Here is a 25,567-nt window from a genome sequence, read left to right as displayed (position 1 = left end):
CGTTTATGATTAAGTCAGCGTGAGATTGACCAATGAACTCGGTGTAAGCTGATGCTTGCAGCTGGCTCAACACTTTACATACTATATGAAGTATTTAGTTTAAACTTGTTTCTATGTTTATACGCTAACACTACCTGTTATCTTTCGTATTATGACCGGGCAGCGGGCTAGTTCTTAATAAGCCCTCTATATATAGCAGCTAATCCTATTATTATGGTTTGCCTGCCAACACTATGACACCACCTTACAGGTGACAGGCAGGTACTGCTTTAATTCTCAGACATGAAAAAAGGAGAATAAAAATTTAAGAGCAAATGAATGCATATTGCAGAGTTAAATATCTAGTTCATTTTCAGTAAGTGACAATAGTACACTAGTCTACATGCTGCACGCAACTCTTTACATATGCAATAAATTGTATAAATGCAACTTATTGTACGTCTAAAAGTGAGTGTGACTAAAGACTTCTTACTGAGAATTGAGTGATCATCTGGCACCTTTTACGAACTTCTAAAATAATAAGATTATACAAGGAATGCGCTTTATTTTGATTTCCTGGCAAACAAAGGTCTCTAACAGCTGAGAAAAATTAATAGAAAAATCAATCTATCGATAAGAAATCAAAGAAGAATGGAACAACTCCCACTTGATGAAGCAAATCAACTACTTATATTTAATCTGACAGAACAGAGGTGATAAGAAGCGATAGTTTTCTAATAAGCAATAAATAGCCAGAAACAGCCAGATAAGAGGGCCGGTTTATGCCAAAACAGATAGCTAGTTACCTCTAGCTAAGCTAGCGTACTGACAATTGTAATGGAAGAAAATTCTTTTAATTCTCTGTTCTTGGCATTCAGCATTCTGGGCCTAGTCAGTCCATTGCAGGACGATGGTGAGAGCCTAGTCAGTCCATTGCAGGCCGATGGTGAGAGCCAGGAAACAAAACTTATCTGTTGTTTCTTCAATCTACAATAAATTATCCCAATGTAGGTGCGTAAAGCTAGCACTAGGCAACATATCACTTAGAACAAGGGGAAGATGCGGGCCAAACCACTGAATGTCAAAAGCTCCTGGCAAAAGGCGAAGTAATTGTCATAGCCTTAGTACTTATCGAGATTGGAAATGTTATCGGCAAATGCTGACTGACTGTACTAACTGACTGCTGTAAGACATTGCTTACTGTTTTGTTTCTTTATAAAATTATTAAATATTTTGAACCTCAAGCTAATCTATATGTGAAACGAAAAGTTATTGGGTATGTATGTGCGATCCCACATCATACATAATTTTAAACAGTTACGCAGAATTCGCAGAGTTACGCAGAAAAATTTTATAGAGACCAACTTAGTCTCAATTACATAAAATATGATCTTCATTAGCAACCATATTGAATTATATTACAAATACGGTTAGTAAAGGAACTGAAAAATCAATTTTGCTATTTAGAGTTCTTTAATTGATTTTAAAATCTGCTCCAATATTTGTACAAGCTACTTCATTAGTGAAAGTTATCAACATTTATAGTAACTAGAAATTCCACTGTCATACAGCCCGCGACCAAAGTGATATTGGAAAAACGAAAGGGTACTGATGGTTGAGAAATGCAATATTAGCAGTCAAATGACACTGCAGTGCAATAGGATAACTGCAATGGTAGCTGTAATGTACTGGGTGTGGGTGTTATTATATACAACAAACAGCAATAATGAAAGAAAAGATTATATGTTTATATATCTCCCCCTGCAATAGGAGAAATGCAATTTGGCCAATATTAGAAGTAAAATGCACTGATATTATTAGAATAACCAATATTATTAATATAGTAATACAGTAATAATAGAAAACCAATGAACAATTTTGTTTACATTTAAAAACGTTATAGCTAACAATATCAAAAAGTATCAAAAAGAATATCCAAACTTAGTAATAGTAATACAGTAATAATAGAAAACCAATGCGCAATTTTGTTTACATTTCAAAACGTCATAGCTAACAATATCATGAAGTATCAAGAAGAATATCCAAACTTATAATTAAGTATCGTAATCTCATAAAAATCGTTAGAAAAAAATATCGTCATTTCCTTTACTTACACTGCGTTGGACATCAGTTAGAATACCAAAGTACTCAAATGTGTCTGAAATGTCAGTTAATTTGAAATCGGCAAAAATAAAACGATTTCAGTACTCCTACGTTAATCACTGAAACCTTCGGCAATTCGACAATGCAATAGACTGGTGAAAAGTGCAGGTTATTTTTTCGCGAAATGCGCACGATTTAATCGTTCTATTCTTTGTCCCTCGGCGTTTCAATTTCCGGTCATAACTTTTATAAAAGTAAGGCTTGGCAAGTTTTAATAACGATTTTCGTCCAAATAAATCTGTCTATTTGTGTATAATCCGATCAGATGGGTAAGTTTTACGATAATAACGACGGTTTACAAAGACTTTGTAACATATTTAAATAGGTTTGTATGTGTTTTGTATCGTTATTATACTTTAACGACTCTTCAAAACGATGGTTAAATTTGTTGATGAAATTTTGATGCAAGGGTTCGTCTCATTGTTGATGAATAATTTTCGAGAGTTGTGTGCACATGTGCATTTATTATAAATCTCCCAACCAATCGCTTCGCTCTGTTTGGTCGTGGGAAAAAGAAAAATTATTGTTATTTTATACTTCTATGATATAATTGTCATTTTATGATTGATAATAAAAACTCAAACTTCTGTTTTATTATTATTCACAACTTTTCAACTGATGATATAAATTTACACGAATTAATGAATTGTAGTAGTTCTTTGCCTTTGCCATTGTTATTGATTACTTTTACCTCTTTATAAAACTTACTAAACATAAACTGCCACAAGGCAAAAAATATATTTATTCCTCAGACACCACAACTTTTACTGTACATTTAATTTACCCTGAAGAAGCACTGTTCATGCGCAATTATTTTTCCTAACAAATATAAGCTGAACATAAGATTCTGTTATGTGATTCGCACCTTTTTCTAAAGTTGTAATTTTTTTATAAAGCTTTTTCTAGAATGTTTCTTAGTTGTTCTTCTATTACTATAGATTACTTGAGTTGATATCTCTGTGACATGCCTTATTCCATTACTATAGATTACTAGATTACTTGAGTTGATATCTCTGTGACATGCCTTATTCCATTACTATAGATGACTAGATTATTTGAGTTGATATCTGTGTGACATGCCTTATTCCATTACTATAGATGACTAGATTACTTGAGTTGATATCTGTGTGACATGCCTTATTCCATTACTATAGATGACTAGATTATTTGAGTTGATATCTGTGTGACATGCCTTATTCCATTACTATAGATTACTAGAGTTGATATCTGTGTAACATGCCTTATTCCATTACTATAGATTACTAGATTACTTGAGTTGATACCTGTATGACATGCCTTATTCCAATACTATAGATTACTAGATTACTTGAGTTGATATGTGTGACATGCCTTATTCCATTACTATAGATTACTAGATTATTTGAGTTGATATCTGTGTGACATGTCTTATTCCATTACTATAGATTACTAGAGTTGATATCTCTGTGACATGCCTTATTCCATTACTATAGATTACTAGATTACTTGAGTTGATATCTGTGTGACACGCCTTATTCCAATACTATAGATTACTAGATTACTTGAGTTGATATGTGTGACATGACTTATTCCATTACTATAGATTACTAGATTACTTGAGTTGATATCTGTGTGACACGCCTTATTCCAATACTAAAGATTACTAGATTACTTGAGTTGATATGTGTGACATGCCTTATTCCATTACTATAGATTACTAGATTACTTGAGTTGATATCTCTGTGACATGCCTTGAACATAATTAATTGCAAAGGTATTAGTTTGTTTCTCTGCAATCCAAATTTTTTATTATTTCTAATTCAAGTGGTTATATTTGTACTTTTATGAAGATAGTATTAATTCTCTAACGGAAACACACAGAGCTGAACACATATGGCATAGATACATCCATCGTATGACAGATAAACAGATAGATAAACGCAAGAAGGCAAAGGATAGAAGGAAAAAATTTAAGGCAAAAACTCACTCCAGCAAATATTGGTATTTCATATATCTTATAAAAAGCCACTGAGAGCAAATAAATATACATTTAAGTTGACATTTTATAATTTCAAGTATGCGTATTAATTGGTGACCAAAGAATTCGGCGTAACAAAAGCGACATATAACTCTCACCCATTTAATTATTATTAAAAGCTCTGCTCACATACTGGAGCATTCTAACTAGTAGCTGATGATTTGCCATCGAATTGTAAAACCTCTATTGATTTTCCTGGTTCAATCAGCTGTCTAATTATTGCATTTTTAAATGCTTTTGGAATCTCAACAAACATTACACATACGGCTAATCAATTATTAAGTTGTATCATCTTTGATGTGAAGACATCACTCTGATACAAAAGAAAAAGAAATTTCAAAGTCTGCAATCCGTATGGTACTTGCCTAATTTCACCAAAGGACTCTCACCAATGACAATTAGCTGACCTAGTATTGTGATAGAAGGGTCAGGGGTCAAACGTTAGTGTGAACGTACACCTAGATACAGAGGTGTCAGCAAAATGCCTCTATACTGAGACAAAGTCAAAGGCTACACTGACTGCGCAAAAAGTACTTACTATTTTACTCAGAGGCTTTCCTGCACCATGGCCAGCTTTAGTTGATACGCTGATGATCAGAGGATTGGTCTACAAGAGAGGAAGATGGTGCAGCACACCAACATGTTCCTCATTATCATGCATGTACTTCAAGTAGGTGTCAACATCTCAATACTTGACTGTTTACAGATGTGACACAGGCAGTTTAATAGTGCTTAATCGTAATACTTCCTGTTAACAGATGTGACACAGGCAGCTTAATAGTGCTTGATCGTAATACTTCCTGTTAATAGATGTGACACAGGCAGTTTAATAGCGCTTATTGGTAATACTTCCTGTTAACAGATGTGACACAAGCAGTTTAATAGTGCTTGATCGTAATACTTCCTGTTAAAAGATGTGACACGGACAATTTAATAGCGCTTATTGGTAATACTTCCTGTTAACAGATGTGACACAGGCAGCTTAATAGTGCTTGATCGTAATACTTCCTGTTAACAGATGTGACACAGGCAGTTTAATAGTGCTTGATCGTAATACTTCCTGTTAACAGATGTGACACAGGCAGTTTAATAGTACTTGATCGTAATACTTCCTGTTAATAGATGTGACACGGACAGTTTAATAGCGCTTAATCGTAATACTTCCTGTTAATTGATAGTAAAATTTTAACGATGGGTGTGCAACGATGACAGTGCTGTCTTAGTCGATAGTTGCCAAAAAAAGCTTCTAAGACTAAAAAACTAATCAAAGTTTATAACTCAAATTACTGACCAGCCTGCTGACCAGCCTGCTGACCAGCCTGCTGACCAGCCTGCTGACCAGCCTGCTGACCAGCCTGCTGACCAGCCTGCTGACCAGCCTGCTGACCAGCCTGCTGACCAGCCTGCTGACCAGCCTGCTGACCAGCCTGCTGACCAGCCTGCTGACCAGCCTGCTGACCAGCCTGCTGACCAGCCTGCTGACCAGCCTGCTGACCAGCCTGCTGACCAGCCTGCTGACCAGCCTGCTACTGACAACTGTAAAGAGATTAAGTTGTTTGAGTGGCTTATTCAAAAAATAGACAACGCGGATTCAAATTATGGAAGACTATAGATAGCTTTGAAGCCTCGATGAAAACACCAACACGTTTTAAAAGTGTGAAGTAACATTAAAACTAACAAAAATGAGGAAAGATAACCCACTTGCTTGTCAGAGCGACCAATGATATGCTGGACAGTGGCAATGTACTTGAGAGAATGCAGTGGTACAACACGATCATCGTGGTCCGCAGTTTTGAGCAGCAGTGATGGGTATTGGCCGATGATGGGCTCAGTGACATTGTGTAGAGGGGAGTACCTATACACAGTCAAATTCCAACATAGCATGCAGTGATAAGAAAGTATATGGAATGAGAATGGTACAGTTATGGCCATATGTAGCCATGAAGGCTCTGTACTATTTATAGACTGGCTGACAATTTTGCCATTAGATGTGGATCATCGAGAGAAACTAAGCCCTCAAAAACAAACAACTACAAACAAGCCCTCAAATGCTGGGATACATCATACATGTACTTAACTTACAAATACAAACAAACCCTCAAATGCTGGGATACATCATACATGTACTTAACTTACAAATACAAACAAGCCCTCAAATGCTGGGATACATCATACATGTACTTAACTTACAACTACAAACAATACAACTAATACAAAGATTCTCAATCTTCTAATCACAACAATTTATAATTGTCAATCCAGCTAATAATAAAGTATGAGTAGTGATGTCTACCCATGATCAGCACCTACTTTATGATGTATTCAAACTGCTCCTTGATATCAGCACAGCCATAGTCTGATGTCCAAGCCAGTCCGATGGTGAACTTGTGAAACCTTAGCATATCTAGCACTCTGCGAAGGAACAACATCACATAACATAAATGTTTTGCAGTTATAAATATATGCGTAAAGGTAATGTCACCATGTCACCTTTCAACTGTCAAGGTAATGTCACCATGCACACCTTTCAACTGTCAAGGTAATGTCACCATGTCACCATGTCACCATGTCACCATGTCACCATGTCACCATGTCACCATGCACACCTTTCAACTGTCAAGAGTTTAAACTTGAACATATTTAAAACTTGGTTGTAGCGCAATTAAATTTCAAGTATGAGAGTACATTTAACTCCATCCTTTCTTCTCAAACAGATAACTGTTTCTTAGGCCACAGACTAAATGTTATGAAATCATCTATTAAAGCAGAGCCTAAGTCACGCAGTTACACACTTGAGTCTCGAGTTACTATATGTACACCTACAGCTCAGCAATGTCTGTTGACAACATACTATATGTACACCTACAGCTCAGCAATGTCTGTTGACAACATACTGTGGCGAACGTTGCATTTACTTTATTTACTCCTATATGCCTTATACTGTCTTGTCCTTTTAAATATCGTGGTTCGTCTCCCCTGTCTGTTGTATATGCTTATTTCTTATTACTCTGTACGTTTTCAATCGGCGACGCCAATAATTATTTAATCATACTTATACTTCTTTTTATATTATTATTATATTTAGTTTCGACCGTGTGCTATGTTTTTACTTGTTTTTTTACATATCCACCTTCCTTTTATATGGTAGTAAATTGGGTGACTTGGCAAGATGGGCCAGGCTCCCAGTGGAGTTGTGAATGCCTCTGTTGTACATTGATTGTGGCGCTTACAGTCAAATACAAACTTATTCACTTTGAACTCATAAACTCTTTCTCTGCCTGAAACAGGGGTGGATTGCAGTAGCCAGTTAAGGGAAGGCGCGTGACCTTAACAATACTATATGTACACCTATAACACAGCAATGTCTGCTGACAACATACTATATGTACACCTATAGCGCAGCGATGTCTACTTACAACATAACTAAAATAATCTAGCGTCTGATCAAATCGTGAAATTTATATAAAATTAAATAGTCGCAACACATCTATAGTACCCAACATATCAATTTTGAAAGAACCTGAACTAGTATGAAAGTTAATTGCAGCATAGCCTTTGTTCTGTTGTTGCAACTTACCCAACCTCCGCTATGCCTGCTCCAAACAGCTCTGGTCGCTGGTTCAGACAAGCAGCGACTAGGAGTCCTCCATTAGATCCTCCACTGATGGCGATCCTATGATTACAGATCGGCAGCGGTAAACAAGTAGAGCGACTTGAACTTGCAGAAACTTTAATTCACATGGAGCTGAGTAAGACATTAGCACGCTCTTACCACTAGTTTAACACACACTGACTACTAGCTTAACACACACTGACCACTAGTTTAACACACACTGACCACTAGTTTAACACACACTGACCACTAGTTTAACACATACTGACTACTAGTAAACACATACTGACCACTAGTAAACACATACTGACCACTAGTTTAACACACTCTTACCACTAGTTTAACACACACTGACTACTAGTTTAACACATACTGACCACTAGTTTAACACATACTGACTACTAGTAAACACATACTGACCACTAGTAAACACATACTGACCACTAGTTTAACACATACTGACTACTAGTAAACACATACTGACCACTAGTAAACACATACTGACCACTAGTTTAACACATACTGACTACTAGTAAACACATACTGACCACTAGTTTAACACACACTGACTACTAGTAAACACATACTGACCACTGGTTTAACACATACTGACTACTAGTTTAACACATACTGACTACTAGTAAACACATACTGACCACTGGTTTAACACATACTGACTACTAGTTTAACACATACTGACTACTAGTAAACACATACTGACCACTGGTTTAACACATACTGACTACTAGTAAACAAATACTGACCACTGGTTTAACACATACTGACTACTAGTTTAACACATACTGAATACTAGTAAACACATACTGACCACTAGTTTAACACACACTTACCACTAGTTTAACACACACTGACCACTAGTTTAACACACACTGACCACTAGTTTAACACATACTGACTACTAGTAAACACATACTGACCACTGGTTTAACACATACTGACTACTAGTTTAACACATACTGACTACTAGTAAACACATACTGACCACTGGTTTAACACATACTGACTACTAGTTTAACACATACTGACTACTAGTAAACACATACTGACCACTGGTTTAACACATACTGACTACTAGTAAACACATACTGACCACTGGTTTAACACATACTGACTACTAGTTTAACACATACTGACTACTAGTAAACACATACTGACCACTAGTTTAACACACACTGACCACTAGTTTAACACACACTTACCACTAGTTTAACACACAGACCCCTAGTTTAACACATACTGACTACTAGTAAACACATACTGACCACTGGTTTAACAAATACTGACTACTAGTAAACACATACTGACCACTGGTTTAACACATACTGACTACTAGTTTAACACATACTGACTACTAGTTTAACACACACTGACCACTAGTTTAACACATACTGACTACTAGTAAACACATACTGACCACTGGTTTAACACACACTGACTACTAGTTTAACACATACTGACTACTAGTTTAACACATACTGACTACTAGTAAACACATACTGACCACTAGTTTAACACACACTGACTACTAGTTTAACACATACTGACTACTAGTAAACACATACTGACCACTAGTTTAACACACACTTACCATTAGTTTAACACACACTGACCACTAGTTTAACACATACTGACTACTAGTAAACACATACTGACCACTGGTTTAACACATACTGACTACTAGTTTAACACATACTGACTACTAGTAAACACATACTGACCACTGGTTTAACACATAGTAACTACTAGTTTAACACATACTGACTACTAGTAAACACATACTGACCACTGGTTTAACACATACTGACTACTAGTAAACAAATACTGACCACTGGTTTAACACATACTGACTACTAGTTTAACACATAATGACTACTAGTAAACACATACTGACCACTAGTTTAACACACACTGACCACTAGTTTAACACACACTTACCACTAGTTTAACACACACTGACCACTAGTTTAACACACACTGACCACTAGTTTAACACATACTGACTACTAGTAAACACATACTGACCACTGGTTTAACACATACTGACTACTAGTTTAACACATACTGACTACTAGTAAACACATACTGACCACTGGTTTAACACATACTGACTACTAGTTTAACACATACTGACTACTAGTAAACACATACTGACCACTGGTTTAACACATACTGACTACTAGTAAACACATACTGACCACTGGTTTAACACATACTGACTACTAGTAAACACATACTGACCACTAGTTTAACACACACTGACCACTAGTTTAACACACACTTACCACTAGTTTAACACACAGACCCCTAGTTTAACACATACTGACTACTAGTAAACACATACTGACCACTGGTTTAACAAATACTGACTACTAGTAAACACATACTGACCACTGGTTTAACACATACTGACTACTAGTTTAACACATACTGACTACTAGTTTAACACACACTGACCACTAGTTTAACACATACTGACTACTAGTAAACACATACTGACCACTGGTTTAACACACACTGACTACTAGTTTAACACACACTGACCACTGGTTTAACACACACTGACTACCAGTTTAACACACACTGACTACTAGTTTAACACACACTGACAACTAGTTTAACACACACACTGACTACTTGAAGCGTGAAGAACATTTGCGTACTTTTTAGCCAGCAATTCTTATTATAGGTGACGTTAGAATTCTTTTTTAGATTAAACAAAAATAAACAGTTTTTGAATGAATGTTATAAATGAGTAGCCGATCTTTAGTGGTAGAAATCACCTGTCATTTTAAAATATTTTTTAATTTATTCTCATAAAGCCACAAAGGGTTCACATTTTTTATCAGTTTAAATTCATTACTGACCCTCACTTCAGCACCCCAAGTCTATGTTTAAACTTGAACAACAATCTTAACAACGGGTATTTAATTTATTATGCTCTCATATAGTGATATAGAAACATTATACTCTCATATAGTGATATATAGAGACATTATGCTCTCATATAGTGATATATACAGACATTATGCTCTCATATAGTGATATAGAAACATTATACTCTCATATAGTGATATATAGAGACATTATGCTCTCATATAGTGACATATAGAGACATTATGCTCTCAAGCTGTCTGCTGAAACAGGCTAACAATATCTACCCTAGAAATTCCCCTGTCATACAGCCCACGACCAAAGTGATATTGGAAAAAAGAAAGGGTACTGCTGGTTGAGAAATGCAATATTAGCAGTCAAATGGCACTGCAGTGCAATAGGAGAACTGCAATGGTAGCTGCATTGGTAGCTGTAATGTACTGGGTGTTATTATGTACAAACAGCAATAATGAAAGGAAAAGATTCTATGTTTATATCTCTCCCCTGCAATAGGAGAAATGCAATATTAGAAGTAAAATGGCAAGCTGCTGTGTAATATACAGTTTAAAAGTTGGTTGTGATGAATGTAGAATGGTTTTGACAGCGATCTGTAACAGAAAGCAAGCATTAGCATTCACGTGTGTCTGGAAGTTTTTTGCAAACTGGAGCAAAATAAAGAAATGGGTCATGTCCCAGAAACCATGGTTAAGTAGGGTGTGTGAGATTTAAAGTTAGCTACACTAGCAGAAAGAGAAAATTCTCAGTTATTTTGAAGAAAAAAATTGATTCCAGCTTAATTACAGCAGATTTTATGGTCAAAATCTGCTGTAACAACATTAGTGCAAAAACATAGTTGTGAAAAAACTGGTATTAAAGTTTGAGAAATGAAAACCAATGAAATGTAAACAATTTGGTTTACATTTCAAAACATCATAGCAACCAATATCAACAAGTTGTCATAGCAACCAATATCAACAAGTTGTCACAGCAACCAATATCAACAAGTTGTCATAGCAACCAATATCAACAAGTTGTCACAGCAACCAATATCAACAAGTTGTCACAGCAACCAATATCAACAAGTTGTCATAGCAACCAATATCAACAAGTTGTCATAGCAACCAATATCAACAAGTTGTCACAGCAACCAATATCAACAAGTTGTCACAGCAACCAATATCAACAAGTTGTCACAGCAACCAATATCAACAAGTTGTCATAGCAACCAATATCAACAAGTTGTCACAGCAACCAATATCAACAAGTTGTCACAGCAACCAATATCAACAAGTTGTCACAGCAACCAATATCAACAAGTTGTCACAGCAACCAATATCAACAAGTTGTGATATTTATGTAGATTTCTGAATCTATATCCAAAAAATTATGTTGAATTTAAAAATCTAAACAGATTTTAGTTGGTTGTCATAGAAATAGCTGTATATCTATAAGAAAATGTAGGCCTATTACTTAATTTTGCAGATATTAAAAATGGCTTGGCAGTACCGCGATATTGGGCACAGCCGTAATATCATCAACAAAATCTTTAGAAAAATAATAACAGTTACATATTGCACACCATCGGTCACTGTATACTTCGGATCTTGTAAATTCGAATGATTATTCTTATAATTAAATCTTATGATAATCTTATAAAATCGAATAATTAAATCGAGTAATAAAATCGGCAAAAAAGAAACGATTACCTTTCAGTACTTCTATGTTAATTACAGAAACCTTCGGCAATTAGACAATGCCATAGACTGGTGAAATGTGCACATTTTTCTCGTGAAATGCGCACGGCTTAATAGTTCTACTCTCTGTCGCACGGCTTTATTGGCGTTTTGTTTGCTGGTCTTAATTTTGATTAAAAAAGGCTTGTCAGGTTTTAATGGCGATTTTAGGCCAAATTAATCTGTCTAGTTATGTATTATCCGAACAAATGGGTAAGTTTTAGGATATTGCCTCAACTTTTCAAAGACTTGGTAACATATTTAAATAGGTTTATATGTGTTTTGTATCATTATTATACCTAATCGATTCAACTTAAATGTTAAATTTTTTGATGGGACTTCGGTACAAGGGTTTGGTTACGGCCGATGATGAATAGCTTTTGTGAGTTGTGTGCACATATGCATTTATCATAAAGCTACCAAACAATCGCTTCGCTCCTGTTTGGACGTGGGACTATGAGGAACTATTAACTAACAAGAAAATTCATTTTTGTATCAAACAGGCTATATTTTCGAGGTTAACGAAACAATATGTTTACATTCTCCAATTAAACTATAAAAGTTCTCTCTAAAGATAGTGCATCAAATAAATTTTAACTTATCAAACTGCGGGTCAATTTCATATTATCGTCAAAAACAGATCAGAAATGATCAAGGTACAAAAATTGTATAAATATTTAACATAGCTGATGCGATAAGATAGCTTGGGCAGAAGACATTCTTGAATATTGTTTGACTAGATAATGACCACCTGCTGGTCTCCCTTACCAGACTATATACATAAACAAATCGTAACCTAATAGCCTCAGCACTGCCCTAACCTGTGGCTAACTACCTGCTCGCCTTAGTATACTTCTCCTCAATGAAATACTCTGCCGCTGCACAGAAATCGTCAAAACAGTTTTGTTTCTTCGCCAACATGCCATCCTCATGCCATGTTTTTCCATATTCACTGTGAATAGAAAACTGTCAATGCTTCAACACCCAAACAGCTGAGTGCAATGTAACATTCTAATATGAGAGACTTGATAGAGCACTATGATAGAACTTACCCACCACCCCTTATGTTGGCAAGGGCAAAGATACCATTAAAGTGTTTGAGATAAAGAAGTCGAGCAACACTGAAATAGGGAGTGAGCGAGATGTCGAACCCGCCATAGCCGTAGAGCCAAACAGGGTTATTAGAGTCTCGTGGTAAATCCTACAAAACCTACGTGTTACAGACATAACTTACATGTTACAGACAGCGAATAGAGGTTGGCAGCAACTCATCTAGCAAAACAGAATCTGTACAATTTCTTTTTAATTGAAGTGTTCATCACGTTGATCGCATGGCCTATATACAGATATTGTATGTGATGGATGGCCTTGATGCAGATATTTTATGCATTATGTGGCTCAGGTACAGATGAAACATGCAACATATGGTACATATATGCTTGAAGATGATAAAACAACAAAATTATTTAAGGTTATACTAGACCGTTAGTGAGAGCGCTTAGCTCAGCAAAAATTCTTCCACATACCGGTGCTGCAGCACTATCTTGTTGAATGTGTCAAAAACATGGAATTTTCGAATCGATTTTTTACATTAACAATGAGCTAGTAGTAAAGACTAGTAGTAAATGTGATATTTCTTGAGGTAAGATGGGTAGACTTCAACACACAAACATACCTACACAAACATACCTACACGAACATACTTACACGAACATAACTACCCGAACATACCTACTCGAACATACCCATACGCACATACCTACACGAACATTCCTACACGAACATTTCTACACGAACATACTTACACGAACACAACTACACGAACATACCTACCCGAACATACCTACACGAACATACCTACACAAACATACCTACACGAACATACCTACACGAACATTCCTACACGAACATACCTACACGAACATTCCTACACGAACATACACAAACACAACTACACGAACATACCTACACGAACATACCTACACGAACATACCCATATGAACATACCTACACGAACATACCTACACGAACATTCCTACACGAACATACCTACACAAACATACCTGCATGAACATACCTACACGAACATACCTACACAAACACACCCATACAAACATACCCATACAAACACGAACATACCTATTCGAGCATACCCATACAAACATACCTACACGAACATACCTACACGAACATACATACACGAACATACCCATACGAACATACCTACACGAACATACCTACACAAACATACCTACACAAACACACCCATACAAACATACCCATACAAACACGAACATACCTATTCGAGCATACCCATACGAACATACCTACACGAACATACCTACACAAACATACATACACGAACATACCTACACGAACATACCCATACAAACATACCCATACAAACATACCTACACGAACATACCTACACGAACATACCCATACAAACATACCCATACAAACATACTTACATGAACATACCCATACAAACATACCTACACAAACATACCTACACGAACATGCCAACACGAACATACCCATACAAACATACCCATACAAACATACCTACACAAACATACCTAAACAAACACACCCATACAAACATACCAATACAAACATACCTACACGAACATACCTACTCGAACATACCCATATGAACATACGTACACGAACATACATACACGAACATATGTACACGAACATACCTACACGAGCATACGTACACGAAAATACCTACACGAACATACCTACACGAACATACCTACACGAACATACCTACACGAACATACCTACACGAACATACCTACACAAACATACCTACACGAACATACCTACACAAACATACCTACACAAACATACTACCACACAAAGAATCTCCACACTATAACTATGCAGTTTAAAGCATGAGCTAAGACACAGAGATGAAAACCCATGTAAGAACATACATGCTAAACCCAGAAAAAGTAGGCATACTGATAAACAAGATGAACAGGCATGCATACGCACTAAGACAACAAATCCATTGAAATACCTTTTTGGATACAATAAACATGGGTATCTTGGTACCATCTTTGCTTGGGTAGAAAACCTGCTCTGTGACAAAATCTTTAATATCTATGCCCTCTATGACTGTTTCCCTAAACACCTAAAACACGTTAGAAATGACGAGATTGTTGTCTAGACAACCAAACTGTTGCAACCAAAAAGTGTGCAGTGTTAGCCAAACAAATGCACCGGTCCTAGCAAATCACTATAGTAATAGTTACATGTACTATAGACAAACCGGTTTTTGACTAGGCATGTTTACGATTTCAAAAATAACTCAATTATTGATGTAAATTAAAACTTCATGCAACACCTACTAAACACAATAATCACAACTCATAGCCAGATTACTACACTTTTGATTAATTGGAAACGTATGATTTATTGTGGTCACACAACTCCAACTTCTCATGATTACACGACTCTAATTAAAAGTTCCTTTGAAAAATTTCTGCATCTAATACTAATGGCATAGAGTCAATGCAGTGTTAGGACTGTCATTTACTATGGCTAAATAAAAACTCACAGACCACATAGATTGAAGTGCAACGTGTGAAAAAACTTTTTTCCTGAGCGATCCATGAATTAGTAGCCATAAAATGCACCACGATTGCATCCACATGGATGGCGCCATGTAAAAAAATGGACAGCCGGCTATTCTTTAGCTGATACATGTAAAACAGTTTTGGATCATAATGCACAGCCAGATATCTCCTCTCTTAAATCTGATATTTTATTCAGCTATGCTGTACCCCTCACATCGGTAAGAATTCATTATGAATGGCTACTGCTTTTGCAGTGTTGTAACTGATATATTGTTGTAATAAAAATTAAATAACGCAGAGCAAACCTACACAGCTAACCTAAAAACATAGTATTTTTCATAATATAGTTAGTCAGCACCCGGCATGAATTTTATTCTTAAATTTGGATGAAAAAGCAAAATTTTAATCAGTTTAAGGTCCACACAAAGAAATTCTCGTGTAGCAATAAAAGCATTAACGAAGCCACTTATCTGAGTGAATCCAATATTTCCCTTTTTGAATGCCTAATCAACACTTGACATAAAGTTCTTATCAAACTAAGCATGAAAATGTTCACGATCAACAATTTGATATCCGAGCAGACAAATTTGTAAGTAGAGAAGAGTACAAAGGTATTTAAATAATAAATTCTTAAGCAACACTCAGACATGAATATCACTGTCTACTGACTCAACATGAAAGAACACTCAGACGTGAATATCACTGTCTACTGACTCAACATGAAAGAACACTCAGACGTGAATATCACTGTCTACTGACTCAACATGAAAACATTTATTAGTTGTGTAGAGAAACCAGTCTAAAGAGTACCGACCCGCAACGCGTCTGCAGGGTGAATAGTTTTATTACTAGTTGCGTTGAAAACTTTTAAAATTTTATTATTTTTGTGGGTTGCCTGAGATTTGGTACTGGTGGGGACCCCTGCGCAGGCCATGAAACAGTGCTAATAGTTTTAATCCAATAGCGTTATAATAAAAGACAACAAAAAGCAAACCTTGGGCTCAATGACTTCTTTAGTAAGATCGCATCTGTACATGCAGCTGGCACTGAGGAATGAGGTAAAGGAGTAAAATATTTCTGTGTCTTCCTTCCTACCGCTCATCCCCCCAATTGATCCAAGGTCAAGAGGAAACTCTGCCAGTCTATCACCAGTAGCCAAGTCATGTAGATACATAACATTCTGCAAGGAACGGTTAAGATGAAGATGAGCTCACAGGAAGGAGGTCATGTTGAGCAATTTGTCTAGGTAATTTGAAGGTAAATATATTATTATCATGAGTACTACTAACAATTAAAAATAACTATCAACTCAAGAATATGTAGCTGAGGTAGCCAAAGGTGAAGATAAAAACAAGTGTCAGCAACACAGATGACTGAGGCAAAATTAGCAACAGCAAGTAAATGCTACTTTTGTTGAATATTACCACACTTGAACTTTCACCTTAGTTTTGCAGAAAATGAGTTCGTTGTTCCGAAACAGTGTCTTGAAAACTGCACACATTTTGTAAAACTTCAAATGTTCAGAATTGCTTCAAACTGTGCAGTTATTCGTGTGCAGCTTTCTAAGGAGAGTTATCATGACATGTGTAGCTCTCTAGATAGAGTTATCATGACATGTGTAGCTCTCTAGATAGAGTTATCATGACATGTGTAGCTCTCTAGATAGAGTTATTATGACATGTGTAGCTCTCTAGATAGAGTTATCATGTCATGTGTAGCTCTCTAGATAGAGTTATTAAGACATGTACAGCTCTTTAAAACCTGATTATCATTAGTTCAAAGTCAGTCGAACAAATGATTGTGAAAAGAAAGCAACAACATTGTCAAAAACATATCATACTTTGGTATCACACTGATACCTTGACATCACACTCATACCTTGATATCAGACTCATACCTTGATATCAGACTCATACCTTGACATCATACTCATACCTTGATATCAGACTCATACCTTGATATCATACTCATACCCTGATATCATACTCATACCTTGATATCATACTCATACCTTGATATCATACTCATACCTTGATATCATACTCATACCTTGACATCGTGCATGTAAATGAGCACGAGCTTGTCATTATTAACGCAGCCGACGTACTCCAAGACGTCTTTAGCTTCCTCGGCTACAAGAGTCGTCCAGTGTTCAGTCTCGGGCTTGGAAAAGTCAATATTGATGAGTTTGTACCTGACAGCATTGAGACTTGTCTTGAATGTAAAAACAGTTCCTTCATTTGTTACGTAATCATACTCGGCGTCAAACCTGTCTATTAGCTTCACCCAGTCTATCAGACCTGAAAAAGAGATTTGTCTTTCCAAACCGTCCAATCGGTCACAGCTCCTCTCATACTTCAACATGCTTATGAGCGTAATTCACTAGATAGTATCATGGCTGCTATATATCAGCTCATTGTATTTTGAGGCACAAAAATTTGCTGCCTGAAGTGTGTGTCACTGCTATGCTTGTATGGGAGTTGTCATAATAAGATGATTGTACCTGCAGCATTTTAGCTTAATGATAATCATGAGGAGATATAAATTTGTTGAATATGATCCTTTAAATCAGGTTGGTGGCACCAGCAGTGTCAGTTATGCAAACAACACTAGCAAAGAGCTCCAATAAGTTGCTTGACTTCACTAAAACTAGCCCATATGTACAGTAACTATCTAAACTGAAAACAGCTGGTGGACCAAGTATAACAAACTTGATGTAAATCTGTTATATAGAGTTAGTTTGATTCTATAATTTCATCTAGGAATACCATGCGTATATTCTCAGTCTATCAGATACTAGAAAGGTTTCTAGTACAAACAAATTCCAATGCAGATGTAATATATGCTAATATCATTACTAAATTCCAATAGAGCTACAATTTAATTCATCTGATTATCCCACATTATGTCTGCCAACACTACAATATCAATAGAGCCAAAGTCTAATTACCTCCAACAATTGAGAGCACCCTCCAACACCGAACCTCACACTATTGAGCATCTAATGTCAATGCCAGACATCATGCGTAGTATTATTTAACAATACTACCTAACACAGAATGCAACATCCAATAGTATTACATTAAATAATAATGCCTTTTGTTATTAGAAAATTTCCACCTGTGTAATCAGTGCCAACCAGCTGAAGAATGTACATCCAAAGCAATTGATTGTGTTGACCTATACTAAAGTTTAAAAAAGTGGAGAAAAATCTCATGACTGAGGCTCGTGAATCTGCTGTAAAAGCTACTGTATGCAATATTATAATATGGCTGCTTATGTTTCAGGGATGCACTAAAATAAAAACCTATTTTTTGCCTTTTTTCAAAACTGTTATGAAGAACTTTTGAAGTGCCAATGTATACTGCTATACAAGAGCTGCGGCAGCCAATTTGGGACAAGGATAATTTAGAAGCTATTAGAATCTCAATAAGATTAGTAAATCAAAATTTCACAATAAATTTAAATTGTGATAAAACAGAAATTACAAGCATTTAGCTGCGGAATGGAACCTATGAAATCTGTGTGTGTATGGCATAGGTTACAAGATATGAAATAAACAGGACTACGCATGGCAAAAAAAAATAAATCACCTGTAATACCGTCAGACCCGAGATTGCGAATGTCAAAGTAGTACAAATGGTTGAATCGTTCACAGCTCTCACTGATCGACAAGATCAGATAGTTCTCACAATCACTTAGTTCGACTCCGCTACAATAAAGACGTGTTGGGTGTGTATCAAGCAGAACATTCACACTTTCAAATACAAACAAGCATATGGAAAAGTAATATACCACGTAATGCATCATACGGATACACATAAAAGGCAAGGCACAGAAACGTACATCACACTCAAACATATAGGAGAACAAGCGTTCAAGAAAAACATACGCAAAAGTAAGTATGCACATACAATGTATGAATATACATACCTACAAGGACTATGTATACATATGCATTGATAAATTTTCTGTGCAAAGTTTTTTATTACCCGGGCAACGCCGGGCATTCACCTAGTATATAGTTTAATACGAAATGTATATGCGTTACTATACCGAAATACATACAGGAAAACACGCAAGCCTATATACTTATTATACACTCATTCACCAAGGATAATATAAATGTGTACACCCAGAGACATACAAAGGAGTATGTATGCATATATATTTATTACACACTCATTCACCGAGAATATAAATGTGTACACATAGAAACATACAAAGGAGTATGTATGCCTATATACTTATTATACACTAATTCACCAAGGATAATATAAACATGTACACATAGAGACATACAAAGGAGTATGTATGCATATATACTTATTATACACTCATTCACCAAGGAGAATATAAACGTGTACACATAGAGACATACAAAGGAGTATGTATGCATATATACTTATTATACACTCATTCACCAAAGAGAATATAAATGTGTACACATAGAGACATACAAAGGAGTATGTATGCATATATATTTATTACACACTCATTCACCGAGAATATAAATGTGTACACATAGAAACATACAAAGGAGTATGTATGCCTATATACTTATTATACACTAATTCACCAAGGATAATATAAACGTGTACACATAGAGACATACAAAGGAGTATGTATGCATATATACTTATTATACACTCATTCACCAAGGAGAATATAAACGTGTACACATAGAGACATACAAAGGAGTATGTATGCATATATACTTATTATACACTCATTCACCAAGAAGAATATAAATGTGTACACATAGAGACATACAAAGGAATATGTATGCATATATACTTATTATACACTCATTCACCAAGGAGAATATAAATGTGTACACATAGAAACATACAAAGGAGTATGTATGCATATATATTTATTATACACTCATTCACCAAAGAGAATATAAATGTGTACACATAGAGACATACAAAGGAGTATGTATGCATATACACATGTACATTGAAGTAAAATTATGAACAGTAATATGGACAAACAATGTTTCCAGTCCGAGTTTTAACTCGGACTGGAAACATATCACACGGATTAACAGTAGATCACACGGATTAACAGTAGATCACACAGATTAACAGTAGATCTGTGAATAACTATAAATTCTTTCAGCTAGTACAACAACTCACAACATCCACTTCGGATGCTCAGGAAAATGAGTGCAAATAAAATCGTCGGCTTGCGGAGTGCCCATTCGATGGTACATCACTTTCTGGTTTTCGTTCCTGTCTGTCTCAGTACCGTCGCTTTCATCTTTTGCATCAAGGTAGGTCTGCAAATATATGTCATAATGAATACAATAGACTGGTAGAACAAAAAGATATGAGAGTAAAAAGCTTTCATAAAAAACTTGCAAATACGACCGAGTGGGCTGCAATGTGTTTTTCGGGTAAGCTGCGTGATATCTAATTTGTGACATCCTAGAGGACATGGCAAATCCAGCAACAAACAAAAATAATTGTTTTTAGGTTTAAAAATAATATCCATCTATAGTTGTAACCAATATGTATAAATTATACTTATCCTACATGTATGGTAAGGGTTTCTTAACACAAAATGTTGAGGTACAATTGCCTATTTGAACTAATTGGCTATAACACGAATAGAAGCAGCACCGACAACAAAATGGAGAATACAGTGTAGTTTGATTCCATAAAGTCCTTTACACATGTGTAAACTATGGAGTACTGCCTATCCGCTTCCAGATAGCTCGCAAGTCGCAGAAAGCGAATCGCTACCGTATGACCTCCAGTCACACTGTCGCGGCAAGTGTTCTACGAAAAAATAAATGATCAAAGAAACTTTCCACAATTAAAATATAGAGTTATGAACAGTTTTTTATTAAGCAGGCTAAAAACCTTGTTAAACTCGGGAACCTTGTTAAACTTTGTTGTTAATAAAACCTATTTTAATGCAGTGTGTAAAATCAGAATATAGAGAAAACAGCTCGCGTTGGTATAGAAATACAATAACAGATATTTGGACATTTCTTGTTAAAGAGCCGTTAATAGGCTGATACTAATTACACTGATAGAATTAGCTTGGGTCTACTAGTTAAATGCGATTTTTTTCCTGAGAAAAAAAAATACAAATGCTGAGGTGATATATTGGAGTTTACTATATTAAATTAATTACTAAATAGAACAAATTACCAACATGAGAAAACCTCAATATATGTAAGGTAACATTACCTGAATAGCCATATGATACTACTTGCTATAACGCTTTGATCAAATGGCATATTCTAAATGAGACAAATTAATTAGAGGAATAACAATTTTTCAACATAAATCGTGATCCCCTTTATAACTTTCATCTTTATCGTTTCTAATTATTTATAACTGCGGCAATGACGAGACAGTACACAACACATACACCATTGCAAGACTAACAACGAGGACCCTTCTAGGTTTTTGTCTTCAAGTGTGCAGAGCAACAAGAAAAATAAAGTTTTACTTCTTTACAATACACATGCGCAGAAATGTGTTACTGTTTGGCTGTCTTGTGAAGCACTCGTCTTCAACGTGTACAAATGTTTTCAAATCGCTCTCACCAAAACTGCTGACAAAAGCTTGCGAGTGTGTTTATACCTGACAAACCTTTCCAAACCAGTTTTAGAGAAAATACATGATGCAAGTTATCAATCTGTATTATGATGGCTTACATAACATTTTTATGCGGTGTGACTTTTATTCTGTGTCACACTAACTGAGATAAGATATATTGAGATAAGATTGATATTTCGCTGGTCTATAAAAAGGAAAGTCTTCAGTTAGACAGAAAGCTTGCAAAATCTTTTTCCGCGATAGACTATTAGCACTAATATTTTAAGTAAAAATAATCATATATTACAATACTATTAATAATCAAACATTAATTTCAATACCGAATTTGAACAAACAATGCAAATGTATGAAACGGCTCTGGAAGCACATTACCAACTTTTTGAAAGCGAAAGATGAGAAATAAATTTACTACTGACGGTGAGACAGAAAGGCGCTAATAGAATTAATGGTTCTATTACTTACGTTGTAGAAAAATCCTTTTTTGTCAGGAGTAAACAAGAGAGAAGAAAACTTTGCCTTTGTCAGCACATCAGGGAGATAATCGCCACTTTCCACATCTATGAACTATAAGGGAATGAAAAGAATGAATCTCAACTGCCATAATCTCTCTCATCCTATTTGTTTTACTATCTCCTACTAATTCGAGAAGATACACACAGCGTGTGGGCACCTATAAGCACATGTCTCCAAGCGTGAGAGCTGATAGGAGCATAAAACTGCAGAATCGATAATCTCAAAGCTTAGCCTAGTTAGAAATACTACTTATTAAATAACAACACAGCAAGTGAAAAGGACAGAATATCTACCAAAGTAGATTTCACAAACTGTTACTAACACAAGTAGTTATGAAAACAAAACTGATTTCGTGTTAATAGATTTTTTAAAAACTTTACTGCATAGAAATAATAATACTTCAAAAACAGTGAGCATAATTTGCTTTAATAGATTTACTGCACACCAACCTGCTCCACAGTAACTAACAGAACTGTCTAATCAATCTTTTATACAAATCATCAGCCTATTTAAAAAACAGATTCTGATGTTACTCTGGTTATTTAATATTAATTACAACCCCATATTGATGTACATATAAGACAGAAATTACTAGAATAACAGCATCATTTAAAACAATACTCAAAACTTGTAAACTCCCCTGCTGCTAGTAAACTCTCCTGCTGCTAGTAAACTCCCCTGCTGCTAGTAACAGCTGCTGCTAGTAACAGCTGCTAGTAACAGCAAACAAACAGACACCTTAATCTCCCTCCAGTCTGATCCACTTGAACTAAAGGAAAGAGCGCACAACGAGCCATCCTTGGTAAACTTCTTATTCGCCACTGCAACAGTCCCATCCTCGGAGAGAAGGTTGGGGTCAATGAAAACTTTGTGTTCTCCATCCAATCCATCGGACATGTAGGTGACGCTAGTTGAAATAACAAGAACAATATTCACACACTGACTGCATAGTTGTCTGATTGCCACATGTATTTTACTCAACAAGCTGATATTCTGAGGCGATAACGCAAGCATCGTATAAGCGTTGTTTCTCTTTGCTATTTCATAACCACCAGTAGCAGTCGTTACGGATACACGGTAACCTAATCAAAATGAGTTATTCCTCCCGAAACAGGATTTGAATATTATTTAATTATCAAGTATAAGATTCGTGTAAACCTTGACTTTGAGATATTATCTAATGTTAAAGAGCATAAAATATATTTCATGAGATGTGATCTGGACTTCTACCAAAACAACGAAATTTTCTGAACATAAGCTACAAGCTTGTGTGATCTCGCATCAGTTGTGATATCAGTGGTCAGCCAAAAAGGACTAACATAAACTTCGATATTTTTACAAACTACATGTATCATGAGAAACTTTGTAGTACATAAAATAAGTCTAGTAGCCATTGCCTACGCTTCTTAAATATATATCCCTCAATGAGGAAAGCCTGAATAATGCAGGACTGCAGGTAGAGGTCTGACTGGCCAGCGTACCAACTAAGCTCACCTAAACATCTATGTAAACAACTGATTCATTTCAAACTGATTTACTCTCGCAGTCAGGAACTCTCACTTTTGCATGATTATTGTCAACAAGAAAGCATCATTATATTACTTAATAAACCAGCATATACCTCTTACATGATACTCACCTCTGATTTTGAAGACCAGAGTTGTGGTTGTAAAAATACCTTTTGCCGCGTTTGTATGGACATCCATATTTAGGGTAGTTCCACATGTTAGTCAGGCTACAAATGAATATTTATTCTTTGCTAGTTTTTAGTCACATGTAAAGGCCACGCTAAAATAATCTCTTAGCAAACAATGAAAAATATGAACCAAAGGCTAACACAGCTTCAACAAGTATACAAAAAGCAAGTAAACGACAAATCATCCACAACTTTAACATACGAGCATCTTGGCCTGCAGAATTACAAAGTTCTTGAATAATCAGTTTTAATTAATTTGAGCATGGATTTGAGTAAAAGAGCCGCAGTTCTAGATCTACCAGTATGAAACATCGCACCAAGCTGCTGTATGACCTTCTTTCAGCAGCAACAAAGAATATTAATTATCAGGCGTATTACACTAGTAGAAAGTTAGAAACTGCATGTAGTGAGTTGAGATAAACATACATTTCGTTAACATGATTTTTTTTTTCGTAAGAGCGCAAGTATGGATCAGTGATAGCATTCTGAGCGTCCACAAATGCTTTAGTTTCCTCACTGTCTGGGTCTTCTAACCAACGGTAGGGATCAGCAATCTGCAGATAACGGCAGCAACAACATCTGAACAAAAGACGAGTTAAGATAGTTCAGAACTGATATGAACTGACTCATTGCAGATAATAGATGGGTATGGTACATACTTTTACTCCGTGATGATCCTCAACAACTGAATCATCTCTTCGAGCATCAGGATACGCAAATCTTGCTGCCATGATAAACAGTTCTGTAGCAATTGAATGTTATAAAGATTATTGTGGTTAGGCTATTGGAAATC

At 35.8% G+C, this 25,567-nt stretch overlaps 1 protein-coding gene across 1 annotated transcript; it reads right to left on the bottom strand.

The window, feature by feature from the left end:
• Positions 1 to 524: 524 nt before the first annotated feature.
• LOC137388860 (prolyl endopeptidase-like) lies at positions 525 to 25,567 on the bottom strand. Its single transcript, XM_068075327.1, has 17 exons — positions 25,434 to 25,567; positions 25,201 to 25,328; positions 24,718 to 24,813; positions 23,817 to 23,985; positions 23,028 to 23,129; positions 21,129 to 21,271; positions 19,581 to 19,699; positions 18,037 to 18,287; positions 16,982 to 17,167; positions 15,429 to 15,542; positions 13,450 to 13,598; positions 13,233 to 13,349; positions 7,737 to 7,832; positions 6,470 to 6,571; positions 5,861 to 6,014; positions 4,698 to 4,766; positions 525 to 966 (listed from the first exon to the last, which is right to left on the bottom strand). Exons 1-17 carry the CDS (start codon positions 25,503 to 25,505, stop codon positions 901 to 903), a joined length of 2,133 nt encoding a protein of 710 aa, XP_067931428.1. The 5' UTR covers positions 25,506 to 25,567; the 3' UTR covers positions 525 to 900.

Source organism: Watersipora subatra, chromosome 2, assembly GCF_963576615.1.
Source record: "Watersipora subatra chromosome 2, tzWatSuba1.1, whole genome shotgun sequence".
Taxonomy (NCBI): domain Eukaryota; kingdom Metazoa; phylum Bryozoa; class Gymnolaemata; order Cheilostomatida; family Watersiporidae; genus Watersipora; species Watersipora subatra.
Note: the sequence above shows the minus strand (reverse complement) of the source record. Positions and strands in the feature narration are given on the sequence as shown.

Excerpts from the sequence above, each read along its gene's own strand:
- LOC137388860 (XM_068075327.1), bottom strand. The coding sequence starts at position 25,505 with ATGGCAGCAAGATTTGCGTATCCTGATGCTCGAAGAGATGATTCAGTT. Across the intron at positions 7,833-13,232 it reads AAGTATACTAAGGCGAGCAG|GATCGCCATCAGTGGAGGAT; the intron begins GTAGTTAGCCAC and ends CTGTAATCATAG. Across the intron at positions 6,572-7,736 it reads GCAGGCATAGCGGAGGTTGG|AGTGCTAGATATGCTAAGGT; the intron begins GTAAGTTGCAAC and ends GTTCCTTCGCAG.